Below are 23410 nucleotides of genomic sequence, written 5' to 3'. Positions count from 1 at the left end.
GGACCATACAAAAGTTAGATCATTGTAATTTATAGTTAATAGCACTTACACATCGATAACTCTTTCTTTTTCTTTTAAAGTAATCTCTACACCCAATGAGTGCTCGAACCCATGATCCCAAAATCAAGAGTCAGATGCTCTATGGACTGAGCCAGCCAGATGCCCCGATAATGCTGACCTTCTAGCTCAATATGCCTCTTTGCAGCAGTAGTTTGGATAGCTATGGAGATCTAAAGAGTGACAATCACAAATGAGGGCTATTACCAAGTGGGTCAGGTTTGCCCAGTGAATCAGAAGAAACTTCAAACTACAGACTATTTCTGGTTTTCATTAGTCTGCTCATATCCTAGGGTAAAAATATTTTAGAGCCAAAATTTTTATTGAGCATCATATTAACTGTTCTAATATGTAAATGAAAAGCAAAGAATTTAAGTAGATTTCACTTGGGCATGCAGAAATGGGAATCGAATTTTTAAAAACTGCTTTTAAAAGTTTCAAATGAAATCTTTGTTTGCATATATTTGAACTGAGATACATTGTCTATATATCACTTTCATTAGTTATAGTAAATAAAAAAAATAGACACCCAATCATCTCTCACCTTGCTTTATACCTCAAGGTGAAGTTGTTTTTTAACCATATGAGCCACCCAGGTGCCCAAGGTGAAGTTGTTTTTTGTTGTTTTGCTTTGCTTTGTTTTATCAAATAAAAGTCTACCATTACAAAACATCACTTGCTTCTTATGTGTCTTGCCTTATAGAAGGAGAAAACTAAAAACTAAAGTGTTTTACTAAAACACTTTCTTTAGTTTACTTAGAGGAAATAGAAACAATTGAGACTTTAAAAAATGTATTATATTATCACATTTATCCAATTTTATACAACTTACCCAGGAAGTATATATTTGGAAAACAGATTGTCTCAGTGCTGTGGATAAGTTATAGTCTTCAGAACTGTGGTGGGTTTGGTGTCCAGCCCACATGATATTAACCTCTGCAAAACACATAATTTGAAATGAGCCATGAGAATAAGAACAAAGCAACTTCCATTTTCACTTATGTATGCTGCTCTTGTTAAGTGAGGAAAAAAATCTGGAACATCTCTGAAAAACCTAGCCAATATAATTATAATTAAAATAAGCTGCTTCAAATGACTTTTGGAAACAGCGAGAGTATAAATTACAAACAAATAAGAAAACTGAAACATAGCAAATAAGTATGTATAGTGTATATGATATAATTAAATGCCTCCAGCAAGCTAAAATGACTTCCAAAATTTATACTTGCTAATGTATTATTATAATATGACAAATCATAAAAGCTTACTGTCAATGTTGTAACAATACAGTCAATGGATAGTGATGATTTTTCAGTATGTGATAATATATTTATAATTAAAGAAGAATAATGTGATGGGAGAAATTGGTACATAAATTCTGGAATGAAATATTACATAAAATTCCTTCCTGATGCCTTTTTAAGAAGTCTCAAAATCTGTCTATTGGAATAAAAGGCAAAGCAGAATAATATTTGGTTCTAAGACTTAACATTTCATTTTTTAGATTTTATTTATTTATTTGACAGAGAGAGACAGCAAGAGCAGGAACACAAGCAGGGGGAGTGGGAGAGGGAGAAGCAGGCTTCCTGCCACGCAGGGAGCCCGATGCAGGGCTCTATCCCAGGACCCCAGGATCATTACCTGAGTCAAAGGCAAATACTTAATGGCTGAGCCACCCAGGTGCCCCAACATTTCATTTTTATTTACAGAAATATATTAGCTAATACATACAGCTCTTCCTGTACCTTACGCAAACACTACCATTTCTAAAATTCTCCCACATAATTGTTGTTCATCCTTACAATAAAAAAAGGAAATGTAAGTTGTTTATTTTCATCAAGTATTATGCAGATTGCCCACATACTGCCTTGCAATTCATTTACATCCTAAAGGGATAGTTGTTTGTTTTTTCTACAATATGCCACTATAATGACCTCCTAAGTAGATAGAACAAACCCACATTTTTCATTCTGTGAATATTTTTTTCTCATCAGAATTACAGAAACCACACTGTAGTCTATTCAGTTAAAAGAAAGTACGTTCTTAGCTACACTAACTATAATTACGTTCTTTGCTACAGATATAGGAGACAGAATTAACTGTGTGGTATGATCTCTGTATCCCTGGCAGTACAGATTAGAAATCAAATCTTTTAGTCTTGCATGCATGTGGACTGAACAGTGACCCTAAGAGTGGAAATACTGGATGGGTTATTGGTCTTTTTTTTTTTAAGAGAGAGTGTGGATACAGGTGCACATGAGTTGGGGGAGGGGGAAGGGGGAAGAACAGAGGGAAAGGGAGAGAAAGACTCTTAAGTATGCTCCACATCCAGCATGGAGCCTAACTCGGGGCTTGATCTAATGACCCTGAGATCATGACCTGAACTGAAATCAGTAGTCAGGCACTTAACAAAATGAGCTACACAGGTGCCTGGTTACTGGTCTTCACAGTTGCCATATACTAGTAGTTAAAATACCTAGCACTTGGCAGAATAAAATTTGTTAGAGGATTTTATGAAAATTATGGAGATATAAATATACAAATGTATATAGATATAAAAATAAATAAATAAATAAACTCCTTCCCCCACCAATCTGGGTGCCTTCTCTGCCATTCATTTAGGAAATGAAAAACTCTCTGGACAATCTATATAGGGAGTTACCAAACAAAATATGCAAAAGAATTTTGGTAAATAAATGATAGCTCAGGGCGCCTGGGTGACTCAGTTGGTTGAGCAACTGCCTTCGGCTCGGGTCATGATCCTGGAGTCCCTGGATTGAGTCCCGCATAGGGCTCCCTCTGACCCTCCCCCGTCTCATGTACTCTCTCTCATTCTCGCTCTCTCAAATGAATAAATAAATCTTTAAAAAATAAATAAATAAATGATAGCTCAGATGTAAGAAGGACTTATGTGAAAATGGAAAGATTATGAACAGAATTATGAATAGAGGGCCCCATCAGAAGTCATTATTATTAAAGTTATATATTTTCAAGGGGTGGCAAGTATTTTCATAAGCCATAAGTTTATATGTAACTGAGATCTTAACTGGTTGACATTTTAATCATTCCTTATAATGACCCTATATTTTTACCCAAGCAATTAAGGAAACTGCTCTTATACAAATGGAAACTACTTGACCATAATGACCTCTAACTTCCCAGGTATAATCCTTGAAATAACCTAGAACCTTAATCTCTGGTTGATTGGCTAGTTTATACAGCTACAAATAAGAGATAAACCAAGAATCCTGTGGCACTATTGTGTCAAAGTTTATTAAGAGGTAATAAATTTGGTGAATCTCCTAAGTCTTTTAAAACTCCTTACAGAGTGAGACCCTGAAATAATCCAAACACCATTTTCTCTTTAAAACATACCCATTATTAAACATTTCAGAACCTATTACTTATAAATTTCATTACAAAAAAAAATCATTGTCCATTTTGTTGGACTTTTCAGGATTTGCTTTAAAAACTCATCATAATGTATCTATGTTATGAGTTCAGAAGGGGATGAGCTAATCAGATGAGGTCCAATTAGAGAGTAATAACATATATTTAAATTACTTCCTATAACTTCCACAGAAGCTAAATGGTGGAACAAAGAATCCACAAAGGTGGAGGTTAAAGACCTATCTCTTTAGTTGTTTTAAAAGCATTTACTTCCTATCACAAACTGTGTGTAACACAAGCCTTCGTTCAATGAAGTACAGCTGTATAAACAGGGTACAGTAACTGGATCCTACTGCCTTACCTCTGTCACTTTTCAGAACAAGGAAAAACAAGAAAAAATATAAGATTTTTTTCCCACAGTTTATGCACCTTACTTGAAGTAAATCATTCTCAAAGTGGTTATACAACTGCATTTTATAGAAAATTGTTTCAATAGTTCTTTTGTAAACAAAATGAAAAATTAATAGTGCATTTATAAATACATTCATTTCCCCTAATATTTGAATTTAATTATCTGTTCTAAGGAATAAAAACAAATATTAAAGAGGAAAAAATGGTTTTTTAAGAATAAACGTCTTTCTATCAAAGAACTAATGTAATTATAAGTTGTAGTCTGTAACAATTTTATTTTCCTACAAGAGAATTACGGATTATATAAGCATATGGTATGTTATTATGGTTTTTCAATGATATAATTAGAAACATTTATGCTGTTTTCCAGTGTTAAAATAAAGATTTGTATAAATATATTTTACTAATACATTGACCAATCATTCAATTTGGCCAAAATTTAATGTAATATGTGTGTTTGTGCGTATGTTATATTTTTAAGTTTGTTAACTTCTTCTATTTTTTTTAAATTAAAGTATGACTTACATACAGTGAAATCCATCCCTTTTTTGTACTTGGTAATATGAGTTTTTGCCAAACAAATACAGCTGTGTAATCGCAATCAAGGTACAGGAAATTTTTGACCAACCCCCAAAATTCCTCATTGCACTTTGTGGTCAGGGCAAGTAGACTCTAACATGGCTCTCTGATCAGATGATGAGATTCTGGACTTTGAACTGATAATGTAATGGGATGAAACTCTTGGGATCTTGGGAGAGGTGAGGGTATTTTGAAGTAGGAGAAAAATGAATCACTGGGATCCAGAGGATTGCCTATGGAAGTAGTTTCTAAGATGGCCCCCAATGATTCCGTGCCCTTGGAGGATGTTCATCTCTTATATAATCCCTTCCCTTGATTTGGGGCTGGATTTAATAATTCCCTTCTAATGAACATAATTTTGGGCAAGGTAATGGGATATCACTTCTGACATTAGGTTATAAAAAGACAGAGGCTTATGTCTTGGGTGCTCTCTCTCATACTCTCAAATGCTCTGTCTGAGGAAAGTCAGCCACCATGTTGTGAACTGCCTTTTGGAAAAGCATATATGGCAAGGAATTAGGAGAGGCCTCAAGCTAACCAGTGAGGAACTAAGCACCTCAGCTCAAACTCCACAAGGAACTGAATCCTGCCAATAACCATGTAAGTGAATTTGGAAGCAGATCTACCTCCAGCGGATCCTTCATATAACACTGCAATGAGTAGGCAGCTTAACTGCTTAACCACAACCTCTTAAAAGATCTTGAGCCAGGAGCACTCAACTAAGCTGTGCCCAGATTCCAGACCCACAGAGACTGTGAGATAAGCCACCAATGTGTCAGAAAGAAGTAGGTAATACAGTAGTCAATCCCCCTTGGCCTCATTCTCCCAGTCTCTTACATCCACTGATTTGAATTCTTTCCGATAGTTTTGCCCTTTTGAGAATGTCATATAAATGAATTACATAGTATTTAGCCTTTTGAGTCTGGTTTCTTTCACTTAGCATAATGCATTATAGATTTCTCCATTTTGCTGTATTTATCAGTAGTTTATTCCTTTTTCTTGCTGAGTAGTATTCCATTTTTATGGTCACATCACACTTTTTGTTTTGTTTTTATTCATTCAGTAATTGAAGAACAGTTTAGTTGCTTCCAGTTCAGGGAATTACCAATAAAGAACCTATAAATATTCTCATACAGTTTTTCTCTTATCATAAGTTTCATTTCACTTGGGCAAATACCTAGGAGTGAGATTACTGAGCTGTATAGCATATTTACATTTACCTTGTAAAGAAACTGTCCAACCATTTTCCAAAGTGGCTGTGCCTGTTTGTACTACCACCAGGAGTGTATGAGAGTTACATCTGCTCCATATCTCTGGCAACACTTGGCATTATTAGTTTTATTTTTAATTCATTTATTTCATAGCATTCTAATAGCTATGTAATTATATCACATTGAAGTTTTAATTTTCATTGACATATGGTTAATGACTATGGTTATCCTTCCATGTGATTATTTGCCATCTGTTGCCATCTGTATATCTTCTTTGAACTCTCTATTCAAAATTGTGCCCATATTTTAGTTGAATTTTTTTCTTATTATTGAGCTTTCGGAAATCTCATATATTCTTTTTTTTTTTTTTTTTAAAGATTTTATTTATTTATTTGAGACAGAGAGAATGAGAGACAGAGAGCATGAGAAGGAGGAGGGTCAGAGGGAGAAGCAGACTCCCTGCCGAGCAGGGAGCCCGATGCGGGACTCGATCCCGGTACTCCAGGATCATGACCTGAGCCGAAGGCAGTCGCTCAACCAACTGAGCCACCCAGGCGCCCTCTCATATATTCTTCATACAAGTCCTTTATTAGCTATGTGATTTGCACACATTTTCTCTTACGTTATGGCTTGACTTCATTTTTTAACAGTATCTTATGAAGAACAAAAGTTTTAATTTTGATGAAACTCAATATAAATACTTGAGAGTTTTATAAAAGACATTTTTAGCATATATAACAAAGAACAGAGGTTACTTTGGAGAAAATTTTCAGCATGATGAGAAATTTGTGTCTAGAAGCTAACGGAGTCTATGTGTGTTATACATTTAAAATGTATCTAAATAAGTCTCTTGTCTAAATAAGTGTCTTGTCACCTATGGATGCAGACAATAACCCTGTAGGTTAATCTGAGACATAAGCATAGGTCTATTAGAAATTTTCACAGGTAGAGGATAGCTATTTAATCTTCATTAGTGGACAGGCCAGAAAGTCTTGGGGCATCCTTGGGGGGTGATGATGTTGTCTTCACTTATAATTTGGAAAGCCCTTAAGTTATGAAGGCAGAAATGTAACCAGCATTTTGTAAAATGTTAGTGATGCTTGGCACCAATAAAGGGGTGATAGTAACACTTTATGCAACATTTAGCATATTGTGTTGATTGTGGAACATGAGAACTGCAAACAGTCTTGTGGAATTGCTTAGTTTAAATTTTTGATTTTATAAATAATAAAAATGAAATAGAAAGGGTGAAGGGAACAATTGTTTCATTAAAGAAGAGAAAGGATCCCCCCCCCCACTTTCAGCAATGATTTACTTAATATATTCACACCCATCTTGGATTTTTTTTTTTTTTTTTGTCCTTCAGAAATGGTAGTAACTGGGTCCAAGTATTTTCTGGGCCTCAGATGATAATTTCCAATAAGTAAAGGACATTCAGGAGTTCAAAATGCACTCTTAAAAGATGATGTTGGATAGGAACAATAGCCTATCCCCTTTTTTTTTTTTAAGATTTTATTTATTTATTTGAGAGAGAGAGAGCGAGTACATGAGAGGGGGGAGGGTCAGAGGGAGAAGCAGACTCCCCGCCGAGCAGGGAGCCCGATGCGGGACTCGATCCAGGGACTCCAGGATCATGACCTGAGCCGAAGGCAGTTGCTTAACCAACTGAGCCACCCAGGCGCCCCAATAGCCTATCCCCTTTAACAAGAAATCTAACACTATAAGACACTGACCTTTTCCATTTTTAAAATGAAAACAATTGTCACCTTGAATTTGAATATACGAGACATAAGTGAATCCTTTAAAAGTTTGAATATACGAGACATAAGTTTAATCCTTTAAAAGTTGATTGATAAATGATTTCAAGAAATTTATTGAGCTAAGAAAATAGAAAGTTAGAAGCAGACTCAAGCTATTAAACTAAAGTCTAATGAAAATATAATAGCTAGTGAATAACAATGAACATGCCCTCAGTTACTTTCCTAGTCTCCACTCACTGAATTAATTACCAACATCATCAATTTTATGAACACAACTTCACCCTCTTCCTATAGCAGCAAATGAAACTGTGATGATAAAATTGATGAAAATACCAATTCATTCAATGAGACTGATATTCTTTGTAGCATTTTATTCTAATCTGTCCTTTGCCCACTTAGTACCAAAACACAAATTATTAAGTATATCCAAAAATGTCAAATCAATGAGAATAAAAGTGACAAGTTGGCTGGACCTCCACATTTTTGTTTAACATGTTTTGCATATATCCAGATGTTCAGCATCACAGAAACTGTTCATATGTAGAACTGACCAAATTTTTCTCTTCTTATCTGAATGTTTGGCAACATTTAGATATTAAATAATTTCTTTAGAGAAGGTAACATGATGGCACTAAAACTCTCACAAACACTAAATAGTCACTTTAATCTTTCTAGGAATTGAAACGTTAATACTTCTTAAAAAATGTATATTCAAATGGAAGCTTTTAAATTCTATCATGCAGAGTTCTAGAATGAGAGTTCTCCATTTATATGTTTATATTCTTTTAAAATTTAAACCAAGCAAAAAAGAAGCAGATACAGCTTTTCAGTATAAAGTAAAAAAAAAAAAAAAATCCATAAGAATTTACATTATTTTTCCAATCCAAACTTGTTTCTATACAATGCATAAGCAAAATATAATGTAATGCTTATTATTGAGTTATTTGAACAAAATGGTAAAATTATTTAAAATAATATTGATAAGTATGTTACCACCACCTACCACATTCACTTGCATATTTTACACATAACAAATGTAATTTTAAAATTTTAGAATTTTGATATGTCCACATTTGTGTCAGTTGTATTCTTTTAAATCCTTTCGGGAAAGTCTAAGAATTAAGATTAAATTTAATAAGATTACATTTTAATTGTAGATTTTTAAAAATACTTATTTAGCACTAATCTATTAAATCTCTACTACGTACAAATATTTGTTTAGGTATTCTACTAGATAAAAGCACAAAATAGAAAAAAAAATATTTCAAAGAACCTGAAACCAAATAGAAATTTTTAAAAAAGATATAGAAAGGATTGACTGGTCCAGGAAAGTCTTACACACCTTAAAATAAATATAATTCTGTGTAGATTGCACATGTTCTGCATCACTTTATAGTTGAAGTTTTACAAAACCTTTTTAAAGATTATACAGGGCTTTTGTAGAATGTAAGAAGACATTACCTTCCCTCTGTTTGAGTGACTGACCACTTTCCTATCTTCTTTTATTTTCTATTCTCAAAATGCCCCAGGAAATGAGATTTCACAGTATCTCATGCAATTCAACTTTTGATCATTGCCTACTCGACTCAATGGTTAGAATTGTCATAAAAGTCCCTCCCTGTTTTTACTCAAAGATGAGCTTGAGTGATAATAGTTATAATACAAATCCAAATAGTATTAACAGCAATGATTATAATATAAGCACATAAAAGTGCTTAGCATGTACCAGGCAAAATTTAAACACTTTACATATACTAATTCATATGTTACAGCTACACTAGAAGATAGATAGGTAATTGTATGGTTTCCACTTTATAGATGAGGAAATGGAGACACAATGCGATCTAATAATTTGCCTAAGGTAAGTAATGATTGCTATTCTTATTAATTAATTATTTTTGTTATTAGTTGCAGAAACTATATTTTCTACCCCCACTGCCCCTCGGGATGAGGTAAAGAGCAGCTGTGCCTCCTCCACTCTCTCTGTTCTCCTTCAACTGCAAACAATATACAGAATATTCAGTAGAGGATGTTGGTACCCTGGGCTCTGTATGCAAAGACAAAGGAAAGATGGGAGGATCTTGGATGTCTGAATGATGGCATGGAGTAGGGTGCCCCCACTCACCCATATTTAACAAAGATGGGAGTGAGAAACAAATCTTTATTGCATTAAGTCACTGGAATTTGTTATAACTCAGTGAACTAACTCCACTACACCCTCACTAGTAACTTTTGCTCTCAATACAAATGAATGTGATGTGGTCATCACCAATGCCATTGACCTTACTACAAAGCTATGTTCTCCAGTACTCAGTTCTTCCTACAGACTCACTTCTATAGGGAAGGCATTTCATAGTATACTGAGCAAACTGGTACCTATGTTTCTAAATGCAACCTCCAACTAGCATAGCTCAACATAATATATTTGATTATCGCTAAACTTCCAAAATGACTGCTTAGAAGAGATGGCTATAGGAAATCCAGAACATATTGTGTGGCTTTTTCCTCTCTTTCCTCTGCCACCAGGAGTCATCCCTAACTTCATTCTGATGACTTGACAGTCCATTCTATTACAAGGTTATATGCAAGGTTGTCCGAAAGTAACGCTATAAATAAAACAGTTTGATTTCAATGTACCCTTTTCTTTCTCTAAGCTGCATCATCTCCATTTATATTCCTCTACTCCTTGTCGGTTTGTGTGTAGATATTGGTCAAGACTAAGTAACCACCTAGATTTCTTTCAGTTCAAATTTATATTTCCCTGGCCCTAGGCCATGGACTGAGTAATCTGTTACAGAATCCTGATTTATATCACTGCTGATGCATGGGAAGAGCTCTTCCTCACTCAGTAGAAAACATATCATTGAACTAACATATCCTTAAGTGGCATGCATACTGAAATTTCCAGAAATGTAAGAGGCCAATGAAGAGATATTTTTGGTTAAGAGAGATTCCTGTACCTTCCAACCTATGTGGAAAATTAGCCATGTCCATAAGGAAACTATCCCTATCTGAAAAAGTTGGCAGAATTAGGTAAAAATCCTTTGAAATAAAAGTTAACAGTATTACATTTCAAAATAATTACAAATTTGACAATGTTTATGTCTCATGAAAAATTACTTATCTATTGAATAAAACCAAATTCTAATGCTCAAGGGTCCTGGTTGTCAGCAGCCACTTTAATGTCATGACTTGGGTTTTGGTGAAGTTAGTGACTTTAATATGAGATTCTTAAAATTTATTCAGATTCTAAGAAAGGCACACACTTTCATAGATTAAAAGCAAGAAATTTTCCAGAGTATTTAATGACACATACTTGGCATTCATAATACCCCAACTAGCACAATCAGGGGACAGAAATCATGGGAGAAGAGCTCTCTTTATGTCAATAGAGTTAGCTAGGATTGGCAAGCTCTCTGTGACACTTCTGTGCAGCATGCTTGCCTGTGGTGAGACACAATGAACTTTGGCTGTATTATGTTTGGAACAATTATTTATATAATTTGTCTCTACAAGTCACAGAATCTAAGAACAAATGACCTCCAAAGTTTAAAAAGAGAGCAACATAAGGAAGTGAATAGGAAAGCAAAGCAACCAGGGGTTGTCAGGAAAAGACAGGAAACCAGGAAAAATGGCATGAAACCACTAGTTAGAATGTGGTTGCAATCTGTTTTCATTCTCTCTCTGATAAACCCCATGAGTAAATGTAAATTACTTTTCAACAACAAAAACCTACCAGTATCTCCTCACCAATAATAAGAAGTTTCTATTTGTCTTACTATTCACCTTTATGTTTTCAAACTAATTTTTACTGTGTCATAGCAAATGAGTATGGTTTTTATTTTAGAAAATTTTCAGTACCACTGGATATACAGGAAATACTATGGTGTCCAACGAAGGTGACAGATTGAATCCAAACTGAATGTCCCAACTGGAACAAGTCAGTTTATCCTTTGTGAATGATGCCATTCTGACATAGATTAGCACTGGCACTGGTTTTTGAGGACACAATCTATACCTGACAGATTTCCTTTTGTATATTGGAACTGCTGTTCCTCACTCTGTTATTACCACTTGTTGACACATCTTGGAACTAAATGTTGTTATTCTGATGAGTTATTTTGCCCTTTCCTCTGTCCCCTTCAAAGTACTCCTTAAATCTGTCTGATTTAAAATATGTCTGATTTAAAAGGGAGGATGCCAAGGACTACCTTGTCCCACTGATACTGGAGAAAGAGGTTCATGTAATATTGTTAGACCTTTGGGCATTGAATGATGGGAGTGGTTATGTGGGAGCATATCCCCTATTATTCTAATGGGGTAACCTCATAGTCTACCTCTTAGATTCCCCAATCATGACCCCCTTGCTACATGACTTTCAAACCCAAATGCTATTTCTTAACTGAATTCATTGTTTTCTGACCGTAATTCTTGTTTCTGAACTTGTAATATGACTTTTGTACCTTTGATCATTCCTTTTTCCTCCCTGCCATCACCAATGAGATTCCACTTTGGGCTTCCCATCAATCTACTGTGTCACCTGCTTCCTTTCTTTCAGAATCCCTGCCTGCTTTCCTAGTCTGAGGCCTCAGTGCCTCAGTACAATCAGGAAATAGTCACTGTGTGACATCTGTGTATAAGATATGCTATCCTTAGATTACTCACAATCTTGTGTAAGGGTCAGCATTAATTTATGGACCAAATCCAGCCCACAACCTACTTTGTACAGCCAACAAACTAAGAGCGGTTTTTACATATTTGAAATGATTAAAGTAAAATCAGAAGAGTAACAGTTTGTGACACAGGATTATTACATGAAAAAATATTTCGCTCCCCCTTTTTCTTGTGTACACTCCATGCTCTGGGCTTGAACACCCTCAGCACTTTCAGGGTCCCCTATCTTTCCGGGACCTGTCAAAATATTCTTCGTCTCTCAAGGACCACTGCCTATGTCATTTTCTCGCCCTCCCGGCCACAATTATTGTACAATCTTTATTATTCCTAGGCCTCTAACATCACAAATACTCTACTATTTTGCATCCTCTTCGATTTTATAGGCTTCTTAATGAGAGAGATTAATTTGTTCATCTTTGTATTTTCTGCAGCCCCTCATTGTGTCTTTGCATAGTAGACACCAATATATTTTTTGATTAAACCCATGTTTATAAAAAATTGGCTCATTTGAATAATCACTAGACAAGTCACACTACTGTATTTGCTAAATATGTGTATTTTCATTAGTAAAATCAATACTTTTTAAAATTTCCATTTCCCTTTACACTGATTCCTTCTCCCTAATTTCAATCATAACAAAACTTTCCACTTTGTAAAACATGATCCCTTGACCTTCCATTTCTTTAATTTGTTTTTACCTCAAACATCTTAAAAGAGCAGTTTATTTACTTCCTTACCTCCCATTTGTTCATAAGCTCATTCTTAATATCACTTAATTCTCTCCAAAATCCTTATTGGCCTCTTGCTTGTCAAAACTAGACTTCTTTTAGGTGTCATTCTATTTGAACTTTCTGAAACATTTGATCACTGCATCTACCTTGAAAACCTCTTCCTTTGGCTTTCCTTTCCCCTTGTTTCCTGTTCTCTTTTTCTTTTTTTCAGGCCAGGTGCATTTCCCTGACCTCTTCTTCTTTACTCACCCATTTAAAGGGACTAACTCATTTTTGTTTGCTCTTCACACTCATTGTTTTTCATGGTGTGCTATTACCTAAAATTATTTCAATAACCACTTATCCAAAAGTTGATGGCTTCCAAATACTTCAGTCTACAGGTCTCTGTTGACTTCCGGGTCTGAATTCCTTTGGGGGGAATTCCATACATATTATGCTTCGAATCTATTTCATTGTCTTGTTTTCTGTCCCCTGTTGTCCTTTCCTTCTTAATGGTATCACCATCATCTTGGCAAGGAGAGAGAATAGCCTGGAAAGACCTCAAAGCAGAAGCAGATCTCAGTGCCTTTTTGTATCCTTTTGACCTCTCTTTAGATAGTTATGCAGGGCTTAGCATATAATCAGGACAAAAACCAATATTTCTGTATAAATAAAATTTTTTAAATGACTTCACATAAGCTTGAGATATTTTCTTCTAATACACTGTAGCAAGCAGTCTTACAAGTTGGTTTTATTACTAATAGGAACATTCATATATATAAGAAAATATGAAGAAAAATGTTGAATGGCAAAGCTAATATAGAAGAACATTATTACTTGTGAAGGTCAATAATAAAGTGTAAGATATTCTTTATTTATACTTCTGACTTTTTAGAAAGATTATAGGGGAGAGCACATGAAGAAACACAAAAACTATATTTGACATAGTCAAATTCTAAAGTAATAAGATAGCTTTCATACTAAAGGACATTCTCCTCTAGTTCCTCAAAATATATTAAATATTATCATATGGTGTACTGCTGCCTCTCTGGTCCTGAAGTTAGAATATCAAACTTGGAATTCATCTACCTGTATTGCCATTTTCCAACTTCTTAACCATTTGCAGAATGTCACCACTAGAGCTATCCCACTTGCTTATAATTGCACTTACCCCATCACAAAATTAATCTCTACTTGAAGATATATATTTTTGATACACTTTTGAGGCTGGGAGAATAAGAATGTGATATATCACTTTGTCATATTTTCTTTTCAGAAGACTCAAACAATAAAAACAAAAACAAAAAAAAATATAGCTACACAAAACTCCCTGAATATTTTTAAATTACCCAAATAGAAAACCAAAAAATGGCCAAAACACGTAAGGCTATCCATGCGGTTCTTTTGTAGTGTTACTCAACTTGTTAGTAAAATCCAAAGGAAGTCAGTCAAAGCTTCCTTGCATCCCCTTTCTCCCTCTTTTCTGTTATTCCAAATATTTGTGGTTGTACTGTGAGCTGGTCTTAATCTTACTGGTCAAATACAAAGAACCATATTTTTTATTGGAAAAAAATGCTCTTCTCTAGGAGTAGCATTGTATTTAAATATGATTTCAAATACAAGTTGTTAGAAATATTTTATAATGCCATTAGTATCAGAAACTAGTATTTTTAAAGTTACTCTGCATGCAATGAAGATGACTTAAATTGGTTAAAGGTAAAATGACATGAAGCAAAATATTATCTATGTCTACAGCTCATATTGGTCATTTCTCAGTAGAGTCTGACACCTATGAGTCCACAGTAACTTGCCTTGAACTCTGAGCTTTGCAGTGCAGTGTGAATTTGAGCAGCCACAAATCTATTGGATAACACAACAAATTAGTATAGGTCAAAACAATGATCTTAACACATTTCTCCTAGTAATTCTGTCTTTTCTGTGATCAACTTGTCTAAAACCTTGTCAAATGACCAAAAAAAAAAAAAATTCTCCTAGTGTTGCATATAATGATGTCACGTTTGATGCTGCAGACCATGTGAAACAGATTAACTGTGACCAAATTAGTATTCTTTTGTAAGGCCAGCTGATGTGCACATGTAAAACATGCAACACACACTTTGAAGTGCAATTAAATGACTCTCAAACACTATATGATCAAGAATTTCAACCTCATAAATATCTACCTTACAGAGACTTCTTTTAATTTGTTTCTTGAAACAACCAACATGACAATGTAAAGTAATTTCAATGCATTTTCACCTTTGAGAAACTTCCTGGGAAAATGCTTTGGTGGAAATTTTTTTTTTTTTTTGGTTGGATAATGCCTCGCTTGTTCTTTTTAAAGAGTTCTTATATTCATGTGTTCTCGTCTGTCTTTAGGAAAGATTGATGCCTGGTGTCACTGCTAGGAAGTGCAAACTGTTCAGCCTCACTGCAATCTTATGTCCTCATCCTCTTGCTCCACAGGATACCACATACTTTGGCAGCCAACATTCAGAAGGGAAGTGCTTTAATGGCAATAAGTGATGCCAATGAAACCTTTCCCACAATACTCAAAACTTAGTGGTTGGAAGCTGAGGCACCAAATGGTAGGACTAAAGAGGATAAATGGATAAGTTAGCCTACAGGTTCTAATGCTATTTATCTAACCAATGCTGAAAGAGATCCAAAATTTCCTCTACCATAAAACTTTTCACCAAAATTTCATCTTCACGATAGCATGGTAGAATCTGGATCTGTTTAACAATGTCTTGACCTTCTTTTTCCAGACATAAGAACTTAGTGATCAATTGTGTTAATAATAACATCAGTGTGCTTTTTTAGAAGTCATTTCCACATATAACATGTTCCAGCTATACCTCCACCCCTATGGAGAGTAGAGCAATAGAAGGGAACACTTTGCAATGTAAGTAAAATGAAAGGAATTTATATAAGATGACATAAAACAGGTGTTAAAGAAACACTGAGATTCTTAGTGGGAAAAAAAAAAAGTGACATCGTGGAAGCAAGACATTCAGAAGCCGTGTGATTGTGGCAAAATCATTTAGAGTTCCCAATGTTCCCATCAATATGAGCAACTTAAGGTATTGCTTTTCATGAAGAAAAATGTGGCTACATTCATAATATCAGGCGAAGAGAATGGGGGCTTTTCTTTTTTATAGATGGAGTTGGATTCTGATTGAGATAAAGAAGTTACTCATTTGATTGCTTTAGGTTACAAATACAGTCAAAGCCACCAAATCCAGTGAAACCAACTTACCGCATGGTGATTTGACCTATCACCTTGGTCTTATTATATCCATTCTTTAAGCGAATGACCTAATTCTTTGAACTATTCAATGAAATAAACATCCAATATTTTGCAAGTAAAACCATTAAGCATAAGATCTCAAATTTATCCTAACAACCATGAGCGATTTCTCTAGTAAGTATAAGTTGTGTTTTGGTTTTTCTTTTTTTAGTTTCTGTCTAGGTCACTGCCAAGACTTTTTCAAATGTCAGTAAAATTCTACCAGGTCTTGTATGCTGTTTTTGAATTAGGGACACCAAAAAGGAACCATTAAGAAAAAAAGAAAGAAAAGAAAAAGAAAAACAAAAGAAAAGGAAAGGAAAGGAAAGGAAGGGAAAGGAAAGGAAAGGAAAGGAAAAGGAAGAAAAAGAAAAAAAAAGAAAAGAGAAGAGAAGAAAAAAGAAAAAGGCAGGGGAAGTAAAGACAAAAAGAAAAAAAAAAGATTCTTGCAAGCAGTTATGAAGAGAGGTGAAGGTAGTTAGGAAGAGAAGTAAAAGAACATACATTGAAGAACAAAAATGTTTAGAGGGCTAGGCATGTTTTTAAGATTAACTTTGCTAATCTTAATAATGAGTTAATTCTTATTTTCTTGCTATCTTAAAGAAGAGGAAATTGAGGAAAAACTTTTACAGATCATAACTACAAAGTGGGAGAGCCAGAATTTAAATCTAGACCTTTCTGGTCTCAGAGCCCATACTCTTTCCTGAAGTCTGAAATTGGTAAATGGCCATAGCTCTGCATGACATGGAACGTCCAGGTGAGTGATGCATAATGCCTGCTTTGAAAAGTGTGTTCTTTAGACAGAGAAGATGAAGACATTTATATGAAAAAAAAATGGAAAATAGGAAACCACTAGCACCAGATTAGTTGTGTAAACACTGCTTGTAATGGAGATCAGGGAAAGAACAATATAGCTGGGGCCAGATTAGTCAGGTTAAAACCTCAGAAAAGGCTAGGGTTGAAGCTCTGCCTAAATGTTAAAATAATAATTTCCTAGAAGGCTGGTGTTTAGCATATTAAGAGAGTAATTTTCTCTATTAAAATATATATATAAACAATGCAAAATAATTGTTATAGTATGCCTTCCTTTAAAACAAATTCAAATCATGGACCTTGATATATATTTTTTACTTTTACAAAGTACTAATTGGTTTTTTAAAAAAGTGAAAAATGACAGTTCAAAATAGCATTTGACTTAAAAATTAAGTACTATTTGATTTAACAATTCATTTTATGTGCATTTTTAGGAACTATTTCTAATGCTCAAAGTGAAGTCTAAAAAATATAAGCAATTTAATAATTTTCCATTTAAGGAAGGAAAAGTGGAATTCAAATATCACTTGTTTTGAATAAAAAAGGACCCCTTAACACTGCATCACATCTTAAAAGCCACTTTTCTCATATTTTACAACAGTTTTATGACACAGACACTTAAATGAATTTTTCCTCAACTCTTTTTCCAACTTAATTTACATAATTAGGAAGCTTAATTTTTCTTTAAAAACCTCCAGAAGTGGGATGTCTGGGTGGCTCAGTTGGTTAAGTGTTTACCTTCAACTCAGGGCATGATCCCAGGGTCCTGGGATCAAATCCCACATTGGGCTCCCTCCTCAGTGGAGACCCTGCTTCTCCCTCTGCCTGCCCCTCCCTCTGCTTGTGTTCTCTCCCTCTCTCTCTCTCCCTCTGACAAATAAGTAAATAAAATCTTAAAAAAAAAAACCTCCAGAAGTTTTAGTAAAATATAACCCATATTCTCTAGTGTATCAACTGAACATTTTAAATTTCTATTTCAGTTAATTAAATTTACTGAAAATATTGTTTTTTGCTCACAGTATCTGTGCTTCTGTCTTAAAATTTTCACCAAAAGTATTTATTTATTTAAATGTATTTTAACAAAACAGAAAGAAAGAAAGAAAGAAAGAAAGAAAGAAAGAAAGAAAGAAAGAAAAAGAAAGAAAGAAGAAAGAAAGAAGAGAGAAAGAAAGAAAGAAAGAAAGAAAGAAAGAAAGAAAGAAAGAAAGAAAAGTCCTTCTGTGGATTTCAGAGTGATATTTACATAAGTGAGACTATTAGTCTTGGTTACTCTATTCATAACCACACACACACACACACACACAAAGCAAATACAGTGTCTGATATTATCATCAATGCGTTAAGCTATTGGTCTCTGTACGTTTTAGCAATAAAGTGTGCTCTTATCAGTAAAATACACATGAATATATGTGACTATCTTTGGTTTTACTGAAAGGTTTGTTGCTGGCTGACACCCTCTCTTTTAGTAGAACCAACCATTTGGCAAATTTCTTACTTTTATTAGAAATAGATACTCTGGAATCAAAACATGAAATACCGACAAGAAAAATTAAATAAATGCTTTTTTGCAATACTTTGGAAGGGACAAAAATAAAATTAGAACCAAAATAAAGAAAAAAATTTCAATAGATAATGTTAACTGTTACATTGTTCAATTACAATGTTTTATTTCAGTGAAAAATGAAGCTAAATACGTTAGGAAAATTGTCTAGCATCATATTTTACTAAAACAAAATAAAAATTTCAGCAGAAGATGTTTCAGTCAAATCTCTCATCTCTCTTTTTTTTAAATTCAATTAACCAACATATAGTACATCATTAGTTTCTGATGTAGTGTTCAATGATTCATCAGTTGCATATAACACCCAGTGCTCATCACATCACATGCCCTCCTTAATGCCCATGACCCTGTTACCCCATCCCCCCACCCATCTCCCCTTCTGCACCCCTCAGTTTGTTTCACAGAGTCAAGAGTGTCTCATGGTTTGTCTCCCTCTCTGATTTCTTCCCATTCAGTTTTCCCTCCCCTCCCCTATGATCCTCTGCAGTACTTCTTATATTCCACATATGGGTGAAATCATATGATAATTGTCTTTCTTCAATTGACTTATTTCACTTAGCATAATCCCCTCCAGTTCCATCCATGTCAATGTAAATGGTAGGTATTCATCCTTTCTGATGGCTGGGTAATATTCCATATGAACCACATCTTCTTTATCCATTCATCTATTGAAGGACATCTTGGCTCCTTCCACAGTTTGGCTAGTGTGGACATTGCTGCTATGAACACTGGGGTGCAGGTGCCCCTTCTTTTCACTACACCTGTACCTTAGGGGTAAATACCCAGTAGAGCAATTGCTGGGTCGTAGGGTAACTCTATTTTTAACATCTTGAGGAACCTCCAGACTGTTTTCCAGAGTGGCTGCACTAGCTTGCTTTCCCACCAACAGTGTAAGAGGGTTTCCCTTTCTCCATATCCTCTCCAACATTTGTTGTCCCCTGTCTTGTTAATTTTAGCCATTTTAACTGGTGTAAGGTGGTGTCACATTGTGGTTTTGATTTGTATTTCCCTGATGACAAGATATTTGCAAATGACATATCAGATAAAAAGCTGGTATCCAAGATCTATAAAGAACTTATCAAATTCAACACCCAAAAAACAAATAATCCAGTCAAGAAATGAGCAGAAGACATGAACAGACATTTCTCCAAAGAAGACATACAAATGACCAATTAGACACATGAAAAAATCTCCACATCACTTGTCATCAGGGAAATACAAATCTCATCTCTTTTTATCTAAAATTTTGGCTGGGTTTTTGTAGCCTCTATGTTAGGGAACGTAAGCAATTCTGTAGACAGTTATAAATAACTTTTAATGAAAAAGAAACCTGGTATGATAAAAAATTATTTTCACTGTAATGGAAACTATAAATTTCAAAGAAGACAATGTTTATAATGTATTGCTTATATTTTAAAAAGGTAAGAGTAATTCAAATAATCTTCCTAAAATAAACGATGAGGAGTTGTGTATACTTATGTATTCTGGTTAATAGAGAAATGTGACTCATATGAATTATCACTTTTCAAAGAATTAGACTGACATTGGCCACATGAAACAACACTGAGATAATTAAATCTTTCTCCATTTTTCAGAAAGCTCCTTCCTTCCTTCCTTCCTTCCTTCCTTCCTTCCTTCCTTCCTTCCCTCCTTTTCTTTCCTTCCTTCCCCAGGGACCTCTTGGGGAGCTCTCCTCCTTTATAACTACTGACCTCTTGGAGCTATGCTCTTAGGGATGATTATAAGGGACTATTTTCACTTCAAAGAGGATTTGTGGGCATAGTAACACTCTAATCTAGATGAGGAAATGAGGATTTTTCTAATAATGCAAAAGGCACAAGATTTTAAATGTCTCGAGTTCTAGTATAAACTAACACAAGTCTTTGCACTTCTTTTATTTGAATAAAAGAATATATATAATATATGTCATATATTATATATATATTCAGTTTCTTCATTAGAGAAACACTGGTATTTTGGAAAATGTTTGTAGAAGTGCATTGTATCAATAGGACTTGCTATTCAGTCGCACAAACACTCTCATGCCTAGGAATAGGCTGGCTCCTATTTGGTATGGAACAGTTACTCCAATAACATTAGCCAGTAAATTTATATTTGAATATATGAACAAAGGAAAAAGTAGATGAAAAACAAAGAAAGGAAGGAAGGAAGGAGCATTAGCCAGTAAAATTTATATTTGAAAATTTTAACAAAGGAAAAAGAAGAGAAAAGGAAGGAAGGAAAGAAGGAAGGAAGCAAGGAAGGGAAAGAGAGAGAGAAGGAAGGAAGGAAAGAAGGAAGGAAGGAAGGAAAGAAAGAAAGGAGGAAGGGAGGAAGGGAGAGAGGAAGGGAGGGAGGAATGAAGAAGAGAAAGAAAAAAAGATGAAACTGAATGGTAATCAAGTATTAAATTTTATAGAGTTATTACAGAGTTATTATCTAAGAAATCATATCTTGGCTCCTAATTCTTCACTATAAGTTAAGGATTAATATCCTACTTAATTTTGTACATGGATCTCACAGCTTACTTTTGCTGTATCAAAACCAAAAATTAAATTATGTCCCTTTCCATTTGATGTGTATTACACAATTTGCATAAAACTTTTTCTTAATATCATCTTCTTTTGTTCTCCCAGTTATAAAATATTCTGGTCCACTAGTCCTTTATCTCACCTGGATGATAGTTCTAGTATATTCTTATTTCTTGGTGTACCTTCTTCTTACGTGCTTTCCTTGGAGTAGCTATATGACATATGTGTGTCACCTAGGCTCTTTACTTGTTTCTTTATTCTTCTCACTACTATGTATGCAATCCATGGACACTATCAAATTTTCACACAGAGAAGAAAAGTGGAGCTGCAGAAAGAGTGAATAACTTTCCCAAGGGCACAAAGCAATATGGTGACAAATCTAGACTAATACTACAAATAATCATCTCTTACATAGATGTAAGTTTACAGTGAGCCATATGCTTCCCCATACTTTGCATATTACAATCACACTCTCAGCAAATCAACTATAATAGTCTCCAGAATTTCATTTCTGTGTCTTTCCCATATATCATACTGGATGTGGATGACATTTTTAAAATATTTATCTTTTATCTATCTCTCTGCCTGGACAATTCTAGCTCAATACTTTCTCAGTAGGATAAAATTCTATTAGAAGACTATGTTCTAGTCATCTCACTCTCAACTCAATTTGTTTCAATAAACATTATCTGTGCACCCTCTATTTGTAAAACACTGTGTTCATCCTACACTAAAAATAAGTCTAAATTGACAAAGTCCTTCTCTAAAGAAGATACACAGACCAATAAACACATGAAAAAATGCTCAACTTCATCAGTCATCAGTGAAAGGCCAGTCAAAACCATAATAAGATACCACCTTATATCTATTAAGATTGTTATAATCAAAAAAGTAGACAGTAACAAATGCAAATGCACTTGTGTAGAGATTAGAACATATACATTGCTGGTGGGAATGTAAAATGGTGCAGCTGCTTTGGAAAACAGTTTAAAATTCCTCAAAAAGTTAAAGAGAGTTACCACAGAGTCTGCAATTCCACTCCTAGGTATGCACTCAAGAGAACTGAAAATATGTGTTTACATAAAACTTGTACACAGATATTCATAACAGCATTATTTATAATATCTACAAGGTGGAAACAGCCAAATACCTCCCAGCTAACAAACAGATAAATAAAATGTGGTATATCCATATAATGAAATACTACTAAGCCATAGAAGAAATCAAGTATTGATACATGTGAATGTATCTGTGTGGATTAACCTAAAAACATCATGCTAAGTGAAAGAGGCCAGATGCAAAAGGCCAGATACCATTTACATGAAATGTCCAAAATAGTCAACTACATAGAAACAAAGTAAATTAGTGGTTGCCATGGTCTGAAGGGAGGGAGAATGGAGAGTCACTGCTAATGTATATGAGATTTCTTTTAGGTTGATGAACATGTTCTGGAATTAGATAGTTGTGATAGTTACACAACCTTGAGGGTATGCCAAAAGTCACTGAATTATTCATTTTCAAAGGGTAAATTTTATACCTAGGTCCTGGGATGGAGCCCCATGTTGGGCTCCCAGCTCAGCAGGGAGTCTGCTTTTCCCTCTCCTTCTACCTCTCCCCCTGCTTGTGTTCTCTCTGTCTCTGTCTCTGTCTCTCTCAAATGAATAAATAAAATCTTAAAAGAAAATATCCCCTCTAGTCTACAGAAGGTAAGGTTTGATATCAGGCACACTGGAGTATATTTTTATTCTATTCACATGCTTGACTGATACTTCACTTAAGTATATGATTTCAGGCTGGGAATAATTTTCCTTCAGAATTTTGAATGCATCAATGCCACTAACATCTATTAGCTGGTGAAAAATCTCATGCCATTTGTATTCCATCACTTTTGGATATCTGACCTGATTATTTTCACCTTTCTAGAAGACATTAATCTATGCTTTTATTTCCAATGTTCTGACATTTCATGATAAAACGTTTAAGTATGGGTATTATTTTCATTCACTTGGCTGGAGCATGCTAAATTTGGAAACTTCCAACCTCTAAGTCTTGAAAATTTTCTTGATTTATTTATTTGATGATAACTTTCTTTTCACTTTCTCTGTTTTTTTTTTTTTTGAGAGAAAAAGTTGGTTAATCAAAACCACCCACAGATATTACAAGAAAACCACAGACCAATATTTCTCATGAACATACATGTGAGATCCTCAAAAAATATCAGCAAATTACTGTTGAATCTCAGATCTGTACCTCTGAGACAAATAATGCAAGATATGTTAAGAAAAAAAAAGAAGAAGAAGAAGGTAGCGGGAGGGGAGGAATGAAGCGGGGGAAATCGGAGGGGTGGACGAACCATGAGAGAAGATGGACTCTGAAAAACAAACTGAGGGTTCTAGAGGGGAGGGGGGTGGGAGGATGGGTTGG

At 34.6% G+C, this 23410-nt stretch overlaps 1 protein-coding gene across 2 annotated transcripts in view; it reads right to left on the bottom strand.

Moving 5' to 3' along the window:
• AGMO (alkylglycerol monooxygenase) overlaps positions 1-23410 on the bottom strand; it is a 320330-nt gene that overhangs the window by 205590 nt on the left and 91330 nt on the right. For both annotated transcript variants that reach the window (XM_081800464.1, XM_081800465.1), the window contains exon 4: positions 890-993. In XM_081800464.1, coding sequence (XP_081656590.1) covers positions 890-993 — 104 coding nt within the window. The remainder of the gene's footprint in view (positions 1-889; positions 994-23410) is intronic.

This window comes from Leptonychotes weddellii, chromosome 12 (assembly GCF_054177405.1).
Source record: "Leptonychotes weddellii isolate Sample4059 chromosome 12, ASM5417740v2, whole genome shotgun sequence".
Classification (NCBI taxonomy): domain Eukaryota; kingdom Metazoa; phylum Chordata; class Mammalia; order Carnivora; family Phocidae; genus Leptonychotes; species Leptonychotes weddellii.
Note: the sequence above shows the minus strand (reverse complement) of the source record. Positions and strands in the feature narration are given on the sequence as shown.